Source organism: Quercus lobata, chromosome 9 (assembly GCF_001633185.2).
Source record: "Quercus lobata isolate SW786 chromosome 9, ValleyOak3.0 Primary Assembly, whole genome shotgun sequence".
Classification (NCBI taxonomy): Eukaryota; Viridiplantae; Streptophyta; class Magnoliopsida; order Fagales; family Fagaceae; genus Quercus; species Quercus lobata.
In genome coordinates, this window is record NC_044912.1 from 50,645,678 (window position 1) to 50,664,259 (window position 18,582).

General features: G+C 32.6%; 1 protein-coding gene across 1 annotated transcript; it reads left to right on the forward strand.

The window, feature by feature from the left end:
• Positions 1 to 13,835: 13,835 nt before the first annotated feature.
• Positions 13,836 to 17,914, forward strand: LOC115961953 (TMV resistance protein N-like). Its single transcript, XM_031080838.1, has 3 exons — positions 13,836 to 14,520; positions 14,861 to 15,115; positions 17,752 to 17,914. The coding sequence occupies exons 1-3, from the start codon at positions 14,060 to 14,062 to the stop codon at positions 17,912 to 17,914; spliced, it is 879 nt and encodes a 292-aa protein (XP_030936698.1). The 5' UTR covers positions 13,836 to 14,059.
• Positions 17,915 to 18,582: the final 668 nt, after the last annotated feature.

Sequence of the window (18,582 nt, forward strand, 5' to 3'; positions counted from 1 at the left end):
ATCACACAAAAAAAAGCTTATTTTTTTTTTTTTTTCCAGCAACCAAACAGAGCTCATTAAAATAAATCAATTAAAAAAATGACAGAGAGAGAAAAACAGAAAACTTACTGGGCAGTTGCGTCGACGACAATGCAGTTGGGGTTGAGAGAAGAGCAAAAGGAATCGTTGGGGAAAGAAGCCATGACACTAGTTGGTGCGGCTTCGCGTAAAGGTGATTGTGGCAGCAACCTTGGCTGGGTTGAGAGAGAGAAAGAGAAAGTGAGAGTTTTGAGAAAGAAAGGGGCGGGTTTTAACTCTATTGCTGACTTGGTTTCTTGTTAAATGATATCAGCACTTTGTCTTAGGTGTCTCATTTTAGTTGGTCTAGACTACAAGGTCAGCAAGATGAAGTTGTAGTCCCGGACTAGCTAAGAATTTCTCCTACGACTGACCATCTGTTTCTCTCCCATTTTTCTCTCTTTCTTCTCCAAAATTCTTCTCATTTCTTCTCCTCCAGATCTCTGCCTACCTCCTCCTCCTTTCTTTCTTTTTTTTTTTTTTTTTTTTTTAAGCTATGGCCAAAAATATCACCCTCTCTTTCTTTTATTTATTTTTTCTTTCTTTCAAGTTTTTTCACACTTTTGTGGTGGTGATGGGTTTTGTGCCAATTGTGGGTGTGGTGGTAATGGGTTTTGTGGTTGGTTGTGGGTGTTATTGTGATGGGTTTTGTGGCTGGTTGTAGGTGTGGTGGTTATGGGTTTTGTGGGTTTTTTTTTTCCCGGTGGTAGTGATGATGGTGGCTGGCGGTAGGTTGCAAGTTGTGGGTTGCTAATCTAGAATCAAAGTCTAGGAGGAGTAGGAGGGTTCGTGGGTTGGTGCTTGTGGTTCTTGGGGTTCCGATTCGCAGGATGTGGGTCGGTGACGGTAGTTCTTGGGGTTCCGATTCATAGGATGTGGGTAATGGTTATACGAGAGATATATTATTTTATTGTATTTTTTATCTCTACGGATTAAGGGGATTTAAAAAGTTAGTTTTGACTTTAAAAAATTTCAAAAATATCCCTAATTTAATTAGATACTCTTTATTCTTGAAAAAAAAAGGTTAAAATTGTAATTCAACAAAATTCAAAAAAAAAAAAAAACTATTAGAGAAACTTTTTTCCTAAAAATTAACATACTCTCTATTTAAATATATCCCATGCAAGTTTAATACATTTTTTCTTAAAAACTAGTTCACACTAAACCAATAGTTTACTCTATTTCAAATCATAAATTTTTAGTTTTTTTTTAAAAAATTTCTTCATGTGTAACTTCACTAACAATAGATAAATTCATATTGAAAAAATATATTAAACTCAAAATAAGAAAAAGAGCCTCATAATATGTGCGGAGTGCGTGTGATAAGACTAGGATTATTTTAATGTGTTAAAATTAAGTGTAATATAAAATAAATTATTAAAATAAATAAAGTACTAGCTAAATTTTTTAACTTTGTGACTGTGAATACTCTTTAAGTTTGTGTTTCCATCTCCATGATACAACTTTTAGCATTTGTCAACAAAAAACCCATAAAGAAATTAAAGCCCATTTGAGTCTCCATTAAAATTCATATATATATATATATATATATCGGCCTTTTCTTCTATCCAAGACAATAACCCATAAAGGAACCAAAGCCCATTTGAGTCTCCATTAAAATTCATATATGGGCTTTTTCTTCCATCCAAGATAATAATACCACATTAAGAAATTAGTTCAAATGGAAATGAAAGTAGATGTCAATTAGCCCATTCTATTAACTTAGTCATAACTAGACTATATCTACATGAAAAGTAAGGATAGCAACGAGATGGGACAGGGTCAAATCATGAGTGTCCTGTACTTATCATGTTCTTTCTTTAAGGGTGGGAAAAGATAATAATTACTCCGGCTCGATTGTTGAAAATATAGTGATTTTAATTTTAATTTTTTTTGCGTAATTACAATATTCTCTTTTGAGTTTTAAGGAAATAACAATACACCCTAAATTTTAAGAGAAAAAACACTCCTGTTGCTTTATATTTGAAAAAAAAAATAACATTTTTATCTTTTGTTTATGTTAGTAATAGAATATTTTAAATTTTTATAAAATTTTCTTTAACAAAGTTTAATCATGATTAGTCATAATGTAACTAATAAATTTATAATTAAAATATAAAGTTTAACAAGCACCAAAAGAATTGCAACAACAAATCTTTGCAACAACAAATCTCTCTTCAATATGTTGGAAAAACAAAAAACAAAAAAACAAAAACCGTTCAAAATATTTAAAAATATTTTTTAATTAAAAATTCAAAACAATGAATTTTAATTATAAGAAGTGAGAATAATTTTGGAAATATTTCATTAAGCAAATGGCAGGTCAATGCACAACATTTTTAATATCAATTTGACAAATTTTGATCAAACGGATATTAATAGAGGGAAAAATGTTTTTTCTCTTCAAATTTAAGGTAGAGTGTAAATCTCTCAAATCTCAAAAGATTGAGCGTAACTACTTTTATTATTATTATTATTAAGACTTGATTTTAGTTTATCGAGAGAAAAAAAATCATTCAAAAATCTTAATAGGCCTAGTAGACATCACAAGCACATATGAAAAAAAAGCTCAAAAAAAGAAAAGAAAAAAAAAAAGAGACTTTTTATTCCTCGGCATATAACAAACAGACTTGTACCAAAATAAAGTGGGCGAATCATGGGTCAAACCAAACCCAACATACATACAAAGTAAAATCACATCATTTAAATTACAAAGCTTGACTTGATTAAAGTAATGGGTCTAGTTTTTTGGGGTTTTCAGTTTTTCTTGACCCAACTAATCTTAATAGTAGTAGTTTGGGAATTTAAAAATGGGTTTAGCTTCTTATTTTAAAACTCATTAAGTATTCACATCAAAAGTGCTAAAAATTTAGCTTCTAGCATATACTCTATTCTTTATACAATACACATAACATCATATACTCTATTCTTTTACCATTTTATTTAAATATTCTTTTATTTTTTCTTTTTTCTTTTACCACTCAAGTTTCTCTCTCTAACTTTCATTTAAATAACATTTTTTGTATTTATCATCTAGCTATAGTAAATTGCTATAGATGACAGTTTATTGTAGCTAAGGTTGTGTTTGATTCGACAGTAATTGGTCTTTATAAAATGTTTTACACCACTGATGGTGTTTGGCATCTCAAGAAATTACGGTCAAATTGAAAATACATTCAGTTGACTGTAAAATACCCCCCCTTAAAGTGTAAAAAGTTTTACACTTTGAAACTACCTTCAAATCATTTCCACTCCTCACAAAATTTCTCTCCTTACTCACACTCTCATCATTCACGTCATGCCCAAGCCAAAGGAAGGAGAAAGGCATCGTCAGTGAAGCCCAAAACTAGCCACCAACCCACGGCTCCATCGTCGTGCCTACAAGCCCTGCCGCTGATAAAGGTAGTTTGGGCACTTCTCTCTTCCTCCCCCGACCCATCCCTCTTCCTCCCCTAACCAACCTCCACCGACCCATCCCTTTTCCACCACCGACCCATCTTCCTCATTTCTTTTCCCTCAAGACCCACATCCTCTAATTGAGATCTTAAGATCTAGGTTTTTATGAGGTTGTTCCCATTTATAGTGTAGTGTTTTTTTATTTTTATTTTTTCATGATTTGGTTGAGGTAATAACAATGATTTGTGCTTGGGTTGCAATTGATTTGTTTTTGTATGTCAGAAATTGAAAACTATAACTGATCCATAGATTTGATCAATCAATCATTGAAAATTATACTACAATTGTATTATAGGTATTTTTTGACATTTTCTCTAGAAAATGTTTTACATTGGGGAACCAAACATTGGAAACTAGAACACAACCAAACAGATGAAAATGTTTTCCTTTCTGTAAAATATATTCAATTAAAAATATTTTACACTCAGAAGTTATTTTATATGTTGCCAAACACAGCTTAAGTATTAAAAAATTATAGATTTGACACCTTTAATGTAGTGGTTTTTAAAGTACTTTTGGTGTTAAAATAGCATTTTAACTATTTTTAATACCTATGACGTAAATGCTCAAAGGGGAGTTTTTAGGTATCCAAACTTAGCCAGATTACTAATTTAAAAATTATTAAAATATATTTATTTTTTATTTTCATTACCTAAAAAGGTAAGGTTTTTACTTTCTATAATACAATAAGTGTGTCTTTCTTTCTCCGTTAAAATAGAAGAAGGAACAACAAAAGAAAAGGCAGTGTAAAACGCCATAAAACAAAAGAAAACGCAGCATAAAACTACACCCAATTCTCTTGCGTTTTCATGACAATTTCCTGGCATCTTCCTTAATCCAAAAAGTCAAAGTCAAGTCCAAACATGATCCACTCTGAAATCATGCCCAAAACAACATTTTTAAGTAAAATGCAAAATCGTGTTTCTTGAAGGAAATAACAAAACCTCCTTAAGTTCGTGTTTCCATCTCCGAGATACAACTTTAGCATTTGTCAACAAATAACCCATAAAGAAATTAAAGCCCATTTGAGTCTCCATTAAAATTCATATATGGGCTTTTTCATATATTTAAAAAGAAACTAAAGCCCATTTGAGTCCCCATTAAAATTCATATATGAAAGTAGATGTCAATTGGCCCATTTTATTAGCTTAATTATACACTATACTCTACGTGAAAAGTAAATATGGCAATGAGTCGGGACAAGGTTAGGTCAACGGTGTCATATCCCTGCCATGTTCTTTCTTTAAGGCTGGAAAAACCACGCAGAATAAGAACTGTTCTGGACAGTTTAGAGGTTCATGGCCATTTTTAGCGCAAATTTTTTTTTTTTTCCTATAATCATAATAGTGTAAGAAGTTAGAAGAACTTCTTCATATTTAACTTCTATTTAAATTGTATAAAATATATTTTTTTAATACAAGTAATTATAAGTAGTCATTCTAATGCAAAAAAAGTGAGGAACATGAGAAATTTGTTTTAAATTTTAGATGTAGTGTTTACAAGTTTTTAAAGTAATGTGTGTATTTTCAACCATTTGAAAAGTGAATATAAAAAAGTTTTATGCTTTCAATAATATAGAATTATAGATATACATATTAAAATAGATGGTGTATTTTAAGTTCTAATTAACTCAATTGGTAAAATCTCTTGTTGTCAAGTAAAAAATCTAGGGTTCGAATGCCATCTACACAAAAAATCGTTTCATGTCTTAACTTAATGATAAGAGAAATTATTATGGAGTGGGCTAGGTTGAAATTTTATAATTAAAAAAAAAAAAAAAAAAGAAGAAGAAGATTACGTATTTATGATGTGTATCATAAATTACAAAATATTGCAATCAAGTTATAACACTCTATTTCAATATTAAAATTTCCACCCACCCAAATTAGTGTCTAAACTATTATATTAGTTGTTAGATTAATCTTAGAATTACTAAATTAGATGCTAGTTGCAAAAATTTTATAATATAAAAGTATATGTTACAAATACTCGCATGTTCAGGAAGAGTACTTATCTTTTTCTTTTTCTTTTTTTTCTTCTTTATAGAAAGTTTCAGTGTATAGTGTCCACTCCTAATGATAGTAGCTCTTTATAATCAAACTAAGACACCAATCCATTTTTTATGTAAGCAGAGATTGAATCTCAAATCTCTTATTCAATCATCAGAGATTTTACAAATTGAACTAATTGGAACCTATACTTATCTGTTAATTTAGATACTACTTTAAACAATGGAGGGACATTGTATATTAATCTCATAAAATTGTATTTATTGTTAAATATTGAAGATCAAGGTGCAAATTGCAAATGTACGAATAATTTTAACTAACTTTACTTCTTCTTTTTTTGGGATAATTTTTTTTAATTAACTTTACACATTGCTTTAGCAACAGATGGGACATAAAGTGTAAAAAACCCTTAAAATAAATAAGTAAAAGTTTTGTTCACATTTTTCTTAGAGGTTGTTAATTACTTCGTTCTTTTTTATATTTTAAGAGAAAAGATAATAATTACTCATTGTTGATAATTACTCCTTGCTTGAACAGGTAATGGCTTACAAAATATTTGTCAGACATTTTCAGATATTACAAAAAAAAAAAAAACTCAAAATTTCAGATATTAAAACTTCGGAAAAACCAAAAAATATTAAAAAATTAAATGATTCACTGCTTAGAAATTATTGAAAAAACCAAAAAATATATGATTAAACAATAGAGAAATATATGGGTTACACTCAAAAAAATAATTTCAATTGTTGCAAGCTTTTTATCTTGTAAAAAACGGCTGAAGAGAGTTTGGTGGTTCATGTACGAAAATTACTTTTTAAAAAATACATGAAAAACCATTATATATATATATATATTAACAAAGTAGAGGAGAAGAAAATAACATAAAAAGAGCTCATATCTCCACTCGGCTTTAAAAAAAATATTGGGGTTTGCATTGCTTTTATAGTGTTCATGATTAACTTTACAAATTTAGAGATAAATTATCAACGTTTGAGTTTGAGTTTGAGTTTAAGTTGGACTTGTTAGAGAGATAGAGTTTCACTCCTTGTTAAGTTTGAATTAAACAAAAATAATTTTAATTTAAAAAAAATGATAATGATGAGTTTGAGTTTAAGTTGGATTTGTTAGAGAGATAGAGTTTCATTCCTTGTTAAGTTTGGACTAGACAAAAATAATTTTAAATATTGTGCTCACGTGGAAAATTGTGAGAGTCTCTCTCTCTCTCTCTCTCTCTCTCAGATACGATGGGAGACTCATCATCAAACTCAAAGTGAGAGAGCAATAGCAAACACTTAGATAAAAATCCCAAATCCCAAATCACACTTCACAGTTTCCACATAGTCGATTATCAAAAATCTACACATCAAAGCAAAAGCAAAGCAAAAAAAAGCTTTGCAAAATAGTGAACTTTCATGGACACTGAATCATGAATCTCTTGATGTTCAAACTATTAGCCTTTGCCATTCTTCTCTCTCTTTGTTTTTTTAACAAGCAATTTTTTTTTTTTTTTAATATTGGTTTAATTGAAGTGAATGAGTTTCGTCGCTTAGTTTCATTTTTGTTTCGGAAATGTAATTTGAAGAATGATATTTACTTTGATTTGAATTTTTTTCCTGAGAAACAAACAGTTTTGTCTCTATATATATTTATTTTATTTTTAGCAAGTTTTTTTAATTGAGAAATAAGAAAATCATATAAATAAAAGATCATTTTTATTGATATGATGAAATATACATTTCATTGAAAATAACTACGACATTACATGAATTAGGCCCTAGATTAAAATCTAAGAAAAAGTTACAATCGAAATATATATTCCAATATTAAGAATTTAATATTATTTTTTTTAGAATCTATATTAGGCAATTATTAGCAAAGAGACAATTTCTTATGTTTATGAACATAACATCTCTGATAGACCAATGCATTCTTAAAGTAGAGAATTCCAGGGGCAGTTGGAGAGATCTCACCCGAGAAGCAGTATTGGGTTGGGTAAGGGCTGGTTGTGTGGTCGCGGTTGTACTAGGATTTTTTTTTTTTTTTTTTTTTTTTTTTGGGTACTAGGCTACTGAATGGAAGTTTCAGGTTGTGGGTTGAAAGTTCAGTTTGGTATGGACAGTGGGGTTTGGGTTAGATAGTGGATGGGTTGTGGGCATAGGCTTATGAGATAGGATTTGGGCTATGGACTTTGGGTTTCAAGTTGTGTTGGTGCAATCATGTTGGCCCTTTTTCATCTTGCTTACCCGTAGTTTAAAACTTAACACTTCGCCTACCTGTATTTAGCTCCGTTTGGTCTCAGTTACCCACCTTTGGGTTTTTCATTAAAAAACAACTTTTACCTCCAAAACATAACATAACATGAATAAAAAGGTTAGAGTTTGAACTTTTTTCAAAAACCAAAAATGAACATTACTTATAAAATTCCAAACAATTACAAATCAAATTGTGTGAAAGAGCTTGGGCAGGGAAGTTGAATTTACTGTTTGGAAGATCTCCATGCCATAGTAGAAAATGGCATACTTGGAAATGTTGCAGAAGAAAAAAAAAGTGGGAAAGAATGCTTAAAAAATGAAAGAAACAAAGACGGGCATGTCTTTAAAAACACTTGAAGTTACAATTCATTTGCAGGAGCAAATGATACAAAAATTCAAAACATAATAGGAAAGGATGTTCCTGCAAATGACACAAAAATTCAAAACATAATTGGAAAGGATGTTGAACCACATAGTTGTTGGTATTGAACAAAATCCATCTCCTTTCATTGGTTCATCAATTTTGGCTTTTGGCCTTTTCTAGTAGAGTTAATCTTGTTAATCTTTGAATGCAGATTTGAAACTTTCAACATTTTCTGCCCGTTGTTCTTTCCCAGACATTTTAAACACAAAATCAAAAATCAAACAAGACAACCTAATCCTAACTTCAACTACTTATCGCATTCAAAACTCCCAAATTCTTTATTAGATTGTTACACAACACCACAAATCTAATCCTCTCTTTGTTGTCCTCTCTCTCACATTCATCTACAACCAATGCAACCACCATCAAAAGCCACCACCACCACTGATCACCCCACAATCCACAACCATTGCAAGCCATAAGCCACAACACCACCAAAATTAGATCAACCACCATAAGCAAGCCAAAATCAGATCAAACCCACAGCCTAAAAGCAAAAAAAAAAAACCCATAAAAATGGTGTAGTCCGATTGACCTCCTCAACTCTAGGTGTTGTTGGTTCTTCATCTGATCAACCTCCATAACACTGGGTTAGCTGGATTTTTGCTATAATGCTCAATTGGTCTACTCAACGCCACAAAGAGAGAAGAGAGGAGAAAGAGAAATCATAGATTTCAGTTTGAGAGAGAGAAAGAAAGGGATGATGGGAGTTTGAGAGAGAGATGATGGGATGGGAGTTTGAGAGACCATGAGAGTCTGAGACTCTGAGAGAGAGGATGAAGCATATGAAAATTGATACCAGGTTTATCTTTTTAGTTTCTTTTCGAAATCCCCCTTTTGATCTTGTTTCTTTGTATATTTTTGTTATTTTTATGTTTTGGAGGGGAGAGACAAAATATAAGTAAAAATACTTATTTAACCATGTTTTTAACTGAGGTAGGTAACAGAGACCAAACAGAGTTAAACACAAGTAGGCAAAGTGTTAAGTTTTAAACCACAGGTAGGTAAGGTGAAAATGAGTCAAACCACAAGTGAGTTTATTGTAATTTGCCCCAAAAAAAGAGAGAAAGGAATACAAGAAGCCTCACAAGAATACCACAAAGACAAACATCAAGACCCATCAGGAATTTAACTATTTAAGGGAGGAGATTCAACTAGACAACCATATTTGCGTGGAAGATAGATAGGAAAAAGCAAGAATGAAAATAGAATATAAACCCTTTAAACTGATGAAAGAGCAAACAATAAATTACTGAAGGAAAAAAAAAAAAAAAAATCTAAGATGAACACAAATCAAAATAAGGGAGACATCATTTTTTCATGTCCAACCAAAGTGACTCAGTGTAAAATGTGCTCCCCCCTAGATCGAGGGTTTTACATGGAGTCGCCACTTATTTAATTTAAAAAGGAAAAACAAGAAAACCTTTAATGAAAAATACTTCTGTTGTATTAATGTATATGACAATTTACATCGAATTTTGTAACAAAAATTTACAATGCTTTTTGTCCTAGGTACAATCTAAGAAAAGTAAATTACATTGCTTTATTTCCTAGTTACATTCTAAAAAAGGTAAAATTGTATATACAAAAAAAATTGTCTAGAACCCTTGATCTTGGTTCGGAGGCTAATTTACGAGATGGGAAGGGATTAAGCACCCATCTCGCCCGGTAAAACCGGTCTCCTAGGTTAAGGTGGCCAATGTCATGTCATGTCAAACAAATACAAAGAATATGTCATATAAACATGTGATTTGCAAGAAGTGTAAATAAATATATGCTAGAGGAATTTGACATGAAGAGAAATAAAATAAAATAAAACTTGTTAGATAACAAAAAAATGAAGGTAATGGCATGTTCATCCAAGAGATCAATATAAATAAAGAATTCCTAGCCTAGACATGTTCATCTAAGCATGTGAGGGAAAACAAAATTGTCATGTGATTTGACATCAACATAATTGCAAAGAGAAGCAAATAAAAATACAACCTTTAAGCATATTTGATCATCCAAGCAATTATGAAGAGAAGTAAAAGAAAAACCCTAGACATGTTTATCTAGGCAAAATCAAAATACTTTGACATGTTTGTTCAAGCATTTAAAAATGTAAAACAATTACCTAGACATGTTCATCTAAGTATTAAAGAGAAAGTTGTGTTTTAGCCTAGAAGTGCTCATCTAAGCATTCAAAAGAAAATTGTGTATTGGCCTAGAAATGTTCAACTAAGCATGTAAGAGAAAACCAAATAAAACATAGGCATGTTCATCCAAGCATAGCATAAAAGAAGTGAATAATGATTTGTAAGCATTTATTCTAGCATGTATAAAGAATAAAAAAAAAGTTAACTACTTACCAGCATAAATTAAAAGGGGAAATGATCATCTAAAGGGCTAAGGAGAAAGCAATGAAGTACTCAACTACAACCAAAGTAAGAACAATGGTTGCTCAATAGCTTTTTTTCTGCTTTCTCACTAGCTCTCTAGAGGGAATTCGGGGTCCAAAGAATGGAAGAGGTCCTCTCTATTTATAGGGGAAGGGATGGCTTAGCTTTAAAGCTAAGTTATTAGCTTTCTTCTGAAACTAAGGGAGGAGATAACCTGTTTAAATGAGCTAGGGACGGATTTGGTGTTGATCCCCATTCAAATTTTGAAATGATTCTGCACCTGCTTCGTATTTTTGCTCCAATTTTCCGCTCAAAATTCCAATTGATTCAAGATGGGTTTTTTTTGAAAGGAAATTCAATTATCTACAACTTTTTCAGAAATAGAGAAAGCCAAATTTTAAAGTTATCCATGCCAAAAATGTGTTTCAAATTGCTGCTGAAAATAGTAACGTCTTTTGAGCATTTTTGAATTTTTTCATAGGCTGTATCTGTTTCTTTACCCATTTTATTTTTCAAAAATATTTCTTCTGAAGCAAAGGGAAAGGATAAGTCTATTAGATAGGCTTGAACAGATTTGACGTTGAACTCACTTGAAATTTTGAGAGAAAATTGAAGATAATGCTGAATTTGTGTTGTCTTCTGCACCTGTTTCGTATTTTGGCCATAACTTGCTGCTCAAAATTCCAATTGATTCGCGATTGATGTTTTTTGAAAGGAAATTTAATTCTCTACAACTTTTATAGAAATAGAGAAATCCAAATTTCAATTTTTCTCTGACCAAAAATGCGATTCAAGTTACTGCTGAAGATAATGACGTTTTTTGAGCATTTTTCCTTTTTCTTTTTTTTTGAATTTTTCATGTATCATATCTCTGGAATTTTTTTTAAAAGAGCAGATAAGATGCCATAAAAAAAAAAATTTTATTATTTTCTTAAAAAAATGAAATAAATGAAATCCATTCAAAAATCACACTTGATTAATTTTAAATTAATTCTTGTGAGAACCAATCAAAATGAAGTGTTTAGAACATGACGCGATCAGGCCCATCGTGTAGGCAAGCCATGATCATTGAAAATTGTTTGTATGATAACTTTTGATCAGGTGATCCGATCAAAACCCATGACATACCATTATGATCTGTAGAATATCAAGATTTGTTTTGTATCACAAATCTGAAGATCTACCGGTTAGTTAAATGCAAGTTGTAAAATGGGGTGTCTACACTCAGCATAATCAACTTGATCTTTTAGTTTAAGTGAGCATTTGGATCACGTCCACATTTGGATGTTTTGCATTTCAGCCCCCCTTTTTTTTTACATGAATAGTGTACCAAGTTATATGAACAGTAACCCACGTGTGAACAGTAACTTTTTATTAATTTTTTATTATTTTTAATTTTTAATTTTCAGTAAAATAAGCGATATTCAAACGTACCTAAAAAGACTTTTCTCTATAGAAAACTTCAAGAATGAATTAAGAATAAACAATAAAGGGGATTTGGTGGGCCATCTAGAAAAATTCTTTTTAAATAAATTAGACACATCAAGAAATATGTATCAAATCAATGGTTAAAGGTAAACATGATTTATTAATAGGAAAATGCTAACGAGTGCGCTTAGGGCACTCATTAATAATCTATTTAAAGAAAATTTTTATGGGAAATGAAAAAAAAAAGTAATTAATATTTTGACAACTTTTTTCATTTCCCATAAAAGTGATATCAAAACTTTCTTAAAATTGATTATTAATAAGTACCCTAAGGACACTCGTTAACATAACCCTTATTAATAAATCAATTCCAACCCTTTGCACTAACCGTAGAGCTGGAATCCATAAACCTAAAAATGTGTAGTGCCATTAGCACTTTAACAGCCTGCAGAGCCTTTATTGAACCTGCAACAATAATTCTGGTTCAATAAGACTGCTAGAAGAACAAAAGTATCATCCACTCCAGGAAAATCAAAGACCAAAGCACTCACATATAAGAATTGACTCCTAAATCCTAATAGTAAGAATTTCAACAGCACTAGTTGCTGCTCTCCTGTGATCCATCCATATCATCTTCCAAAAACAAATCAATAGGGAGCCAAAACGCAGGCCAACTAGTCCCATGAATTTAATTTGTAAAAGATATTAGAGACAAAAAGAAAAGGCACCATAGAGTTGACTCTAAAACCTAACATCATAAAGTTGACACTAAAGCCTAAAATCCAAATATTCAAGAAATAAAAGGGGGTGTTACAAAAGATCCATGAGTCATACAAGAAACACAAGAATTGTGGCTATCACATACTCATCATCTAAGGCCATAGGACATGTAATTTGTATATAAACAAGAACGCTAAATGGATCCACCCTTTGGAAATGTGTCAACCATGCGTTTTTTTGCATATCTTTCAACCCACCATATATATTTAAACTAACAACTTTATGCTAGGAACTTATAGATGAACAGTAGTGTATACCTCAACCCTTCTATATAAAGATCAAGACTTCTTATAATACTAAATTTTGTTAGACATGTCAAGTAAAACCAATGACCAATCAATTAACAAGCAAATGCTTTACTACTGAGCTATTGAGGAACAATGAGAGATTAGATATCATAGATTTCAATTCCTATTCTCAACACATGAACAATATGAGCTTGAAGTTTCTCAGAGTAACAAGTATTGTGTTGGATAACAGATTGACATTAAACGTTCAGCAGTCTTTTATTTCTCAATTTGATAACAAGTATTATGATTGATAACAGGTATTATGATGTTTTTCATAGTAATAAAGATTCAAGTGTAACATAACCCTGCATGATGTAATTTTACAAACATAAATTTCAAATACGGCATGACTGTCAGAACCTGGTAAAAACATTTCTTCGTGAGGTATAAAATGAATGCAACCCCACAAATTTTCTATAGTTTATATTGTATTAGAAAATTCCAAATCACTAAATTCTAGCAGAACTATCGTTCCATAGGTTTTAAATAAAAAACAAATCAATAAGGCCCAGTAATCTAATAAATTCAGAAAAAATTGGTGATCAACAAGTCAGTCACCTAACTTCATCTCACATTTACAATAAATAATTAGAATACTAACTTTTTCCGCATGTTGATTTTTGTAAAAGCAAGGAACAACAAAAGAAAAGGCAGTGGTCCATAAATAATAAATAAAAAAATAAAAAACAAAAGAAAACGCAGTGTAAGTTCATCAAAAAAGGAAAACGCAGTGTAAAACTAGACCCAAATCCTCCTGCGTTTTCATGGCAATTTCCTGGCATCTTCCTTCATCCAAAAAGCCAAAGTCAAGTTTACACTGCTTTGGAAAATTTGCACTAGAGTGAGAAAAAAGACGAAGAGAGAGAAATCGGAAAGCCAAAAAAAGAAAAAAAGAAAAAAAAACTAGAGTGAGAGAGAAAAATCAGAAAGAAACAACCGATTCTTGCTCGTTTGCTCTTGATTCGATTTGTGTGTTGCAACCATGTCTCCTTCTTTATCGACCCCAACATATGAATATGATGTTTTCGTTAGTTTTCGTGGAGCAGATACCCGCACAAGCTTCACCGCCCATCTCTTGGCCGCTTTAGACCGTAAAAGTATTCGTGTCTATAAAGATGACATAAACCTCCCAAGAGGGGAAGAGATTGGGCCTGAGTTGTTGAAGGCAATTGAAACATCAAAGATTGCAGTTGTGGTGTTTTCTAAAAACTATGCTACTTCGGATTGGTGTCTGGACGAGCTGGTGAAGATCATGGAATGCAAAAGTGTGTTAAATCAAAGGGTGCTGCCTATTTTCTACGATGTAACTGAATCCGAGGTGGTAGAACAGAAGGGGAATTTTGCAGAGTCTCTTTCCAATGGCCCTGAAGAAAAGGTGGAGAGTTGGACGGCTGCTTTGACTGAAGTTGCAAACTTGGCTGGCTTTCGTTTGGAACCATCTCGGTATGATGTCCATATTTTGATGATATTATTGAAATTATAATTTTGAGTTATTAAGAGTTCCTTCTCTAGAATCTGATGATCAAAAAATTTTAAATCATAGAATTAGATGTTCTATGGATATTAAATTTGATAATACGTTAGATAAGAAAAATTAAATTGGTTAGTTTTGAAGTATTTTCGTTGATGGAATAAAATTTCGAGGAATATCCAATTAGGGTTTATGGTGTTATTTCATAACTCAGTTTCTGTTTATTCAACATCAGTTGATGTGATGATCACAAAATTCAATTATATAAAATAATAATAATAAGAATAATTTTGTGGGTTCAATTAATTGCAGTCCAGAGCCAGAGTTTATAGAGGAAATTGTTGAAGTCATTTGGAAAAGAGTAAAAGGGGAATCATCCACCGTTCAATCCCGTCGTCAGATTGATAATCCCAGTGCCGGTGACGGTGAAGACTCTTCAATAATCATCTCGCAAAATGATGCTTTATCTGTTCAAAATGCTATTGCTGAGTGGAGTCGTCTTTTTTTTTTTTGTGGGCCAGTTAGCCTTATATACGATCACGCAAATGCGAGGGAGTGTTCTGTATCGTAAGTTAAACAGGACTATTTTAGTCGGAAGCGGGGCCCTTTGAAGTTACTTTTTGAATCTGACGAAAAGACTTTCTAGTTTTTTTATTTATTTAAAATCTCAGACGTTGCGTGCGGAGCAGTAAGACTTTAAAGAGTCACAAGTCTGAAGTCTGAAGTCTTCAGCAGCTACAAGCCGAATATTGCCTTCAACTCCATTGCCAAGTAAGGATTGCAAGTGAAACCTATTCCTCCCCCAGTCGATTTTTCCCATTCGGCTCCTTCCCTGCTTTACTCATTTTAGCTGTTACATTTATGTTTTTGTTGTTGTTGTTGTTGTTGTTGTTTTTTTATTTTTTATTTTTTTTGTTTATATATATATATATATATATATATATGTAATTCGATAATTACAATAAGTAAAGAAAATTTGAATTCTGAACATGGAAATGTACCATTTGTTGAGAGAACGTACACTTTTTTAAATATGATTGCATAATTGATGTTTCAATAGAGGAATTTTTTCTTATTTTGTTATTACTATCTAGAAGTAGATAACTCTTGGATTCATCCCATCTCTCCTTTTATGAAACTATGCAATACTTCAACCTATGTGCTATTTTCTTTACTCTATAGTCTATACTTTATAGTTATCATATCACATTGACTTCTTCCATGCTAATAAGTGAAAGATGTGGAAGCTATTAACAGTACATTATAATCTTTAGTAAAAGTTAGAACATCTGAACACAATCAGCATTTGATATTCTTACAACAAGGACATTAAAAAATGGAGCATGGATAATCAGATAGCTATCATTCACTCCAGAGTATTCTGCAGGAATTGGAGATAATATAGCAATCTGGTAATAAAAAGAATGGTGTCCTCTGGCAAACAATTAAAATCATAACAGACTAAAATAAATAAAGATAGGCAGAACCCACTGTGGGAGGGAATCATGAAGCAACAAAACAGATATATAAGTCTGTTCTTCCATTAAACAAGTAAGCCATACAATACTGAAATAACAGACTGAGGTGGTGTCAACAAGCCCTCATAATCTCCCAATAAGTGCAAGCTGGTAACTAACTCCTTGGGACGCTTTCCCAGAACCTGTTTTTCTATCCTTTGATTGGTAGGGCTCACTTTCATCAATAAGTTCACATTTCTCTTCCTCGATACTATTAGCAACCTCAAGTATCGGAATATAGACAATAAAATGCACAAAAACATACCTAGGCAAGGCACAGGACCCTTACAGGGATGCCTTTCCTAAAAAGAAGTAAGATGGAGGCAGATCATGTAAATATCTAGAAAAAAAAAAAAAAAAAAAAAGTTATGTAGAACCACGGGAATCTTTTTCTTCCTCAGATACAATTACATTCTAGTTTCTGACTCTACCTTACAAATATATTAAATGCTTTGATTCATGGAAACAGACACGAGTGATGTATTTCAACAATAAACATTGGTATTGCACTTGGCAAAACCTGAATTTCCAGACAATGAATCCAGTATATACGTGTCTTTGTTAAGTTAAAATAGTTTATCATTTTAGATATAATGAGTTTTAGGCACCATGGAAAATGAACCATTCTAATGTAAGAATTATGAAAACATTCACTAAGTATAAAATCATCAGGAACAACACAATTCCTTTATAAGTCTGCACTTCTTGAAGGTGAACAAAGGAACTTCCCATTAAATAATCAAAGGAGGTTTGCACACTCATTTTCAAGGGTCCAGCATGCCTAATTCCCTTATAAGAAGCGTCCTCAAAATCAAGGCTTAATTTCTGTTGCACGAGAGCTCTTTCCAAATAGCCAATGCTATCAATTCTAACATTTTCCTTTGCTAAATACATAAGCAAGTCTCTTGTTCATCCTTTATTCCTACTTTAAGTATTAGTTATATTCCTTCTCAAAAAAAGAAAAAAAAAAAAAAAAGTATTAGTTATACAACATATGTTATACGCATTAAATTACTAGTTCATAAGAATTTTTAACTTTTTACAAAGGAATTATATTTTAAAACAAATATTTTCCAGTACCTGGACAAGTTTAACTAAGGTATTACAATGGCTTGAAGTTGAACAATAGTTTTTTTTTTTTTTTTTTTTAAATGCAACACATATGCAAGACATGTAGAGATCGAGTATCACCCCCTCTCCACTTCCCCACCCCCCCCCCCCCCCCCCCCCACCCACACCCCACCGCCCCCGCCCCCCCCCCCCCACACACACAACCCCCCCCCCCCCCCCCCCCCCCAAACATTATTTCTTTAGAAATTAATTCCTACCTTTTGCACTAGCCGTAGAGTTGCAATCCACAAACCTAAAAATGAGTTGTGCCACATGGTTCCATTAACATCTTGCAGAGCCTTTACTAAAACTGCAAAAATAATTCTGGTTCAATGATATTGCCAGAAGAACTAAAGTATCATCCACTCCAGGTAAATGAAAGACCGAAGCACTCAGCACTAGTTGCTGCCTACCGTGATCCATCCATAGCATATTCCAAAAATAAGGAAGCAGCAATCAAAGCTTTAAAATTAGGAAAATACTAAGTAAACAAATACTTGTGGTATACAGGTAATAAATTTTTTACAACCATGGTTAATTGTTCTTTTTCACTTGGCTTATTCATCATCTGTGCAGCTTTGGACCTCCACCTACTAATGAAGGTGGAGAAAGATTCTTTCGGCTCTTGCTTAGTGGTCTCCAAATCTCTCCTTGTCACATCCACCTCTATGTTGTACTTATATTGATTGTGAAACTCGTGGCAGATGTCCTCCCAACTCCTTGCTCTAGCATCATCTAGGTAGAGGAACCACCTAAGAGCGGCCCAGTCAGGGTATTTTGAAACATTTGAGCAAGTAGTTCTTCAGTTGCTCCTAGGGGCTGCATGACCCTCATGTACATCTTCAAATGGGACTTTGGGCAACCAGTCCCATCGAACTTGTCCAAGGTCGACATCTTGAACTTGAGAGGCAATCTCACATCGGGTAAAAGTGAGAATGATTGGTAGTCCATGAGGTCTTCCATCTTGCGAGCTCTCTGGATCATCTCTTCCACCTTGTTTATCCTCTCGTTGATTTTCTTCTCACCCTCCATGGTTGGGGAAGTATGATCGGTCTTGTTCTCCTCTTGGCCACCCTTCAGGTTCTGGAACTGTTGTACCATAAGATTCATGTCCTCCCTCAATTGGAGTTGACTAGCTACCATGGTGTTTAGTAGCTCTTGAGTGTTCATGGGTTCTTTAGTGTTTGGATGTTCTCCCCCTTCCGCCATAGTGATGGAGTCTTCGGACTTCTTGTGGCTTGGACTATCTTGTAAGTCGAACACCGGATTGTGATGTTGCAGCAATGGAGTATCTTCTATGCTCACGGGCTTCAATTTCGTGATGGGCTTGGAATTGGAACTACTAGCTTTATTTATTTAAAATCTTTGACGTTGCGTGTAGAGCAATAAGACTTTAAGATTGCCAAG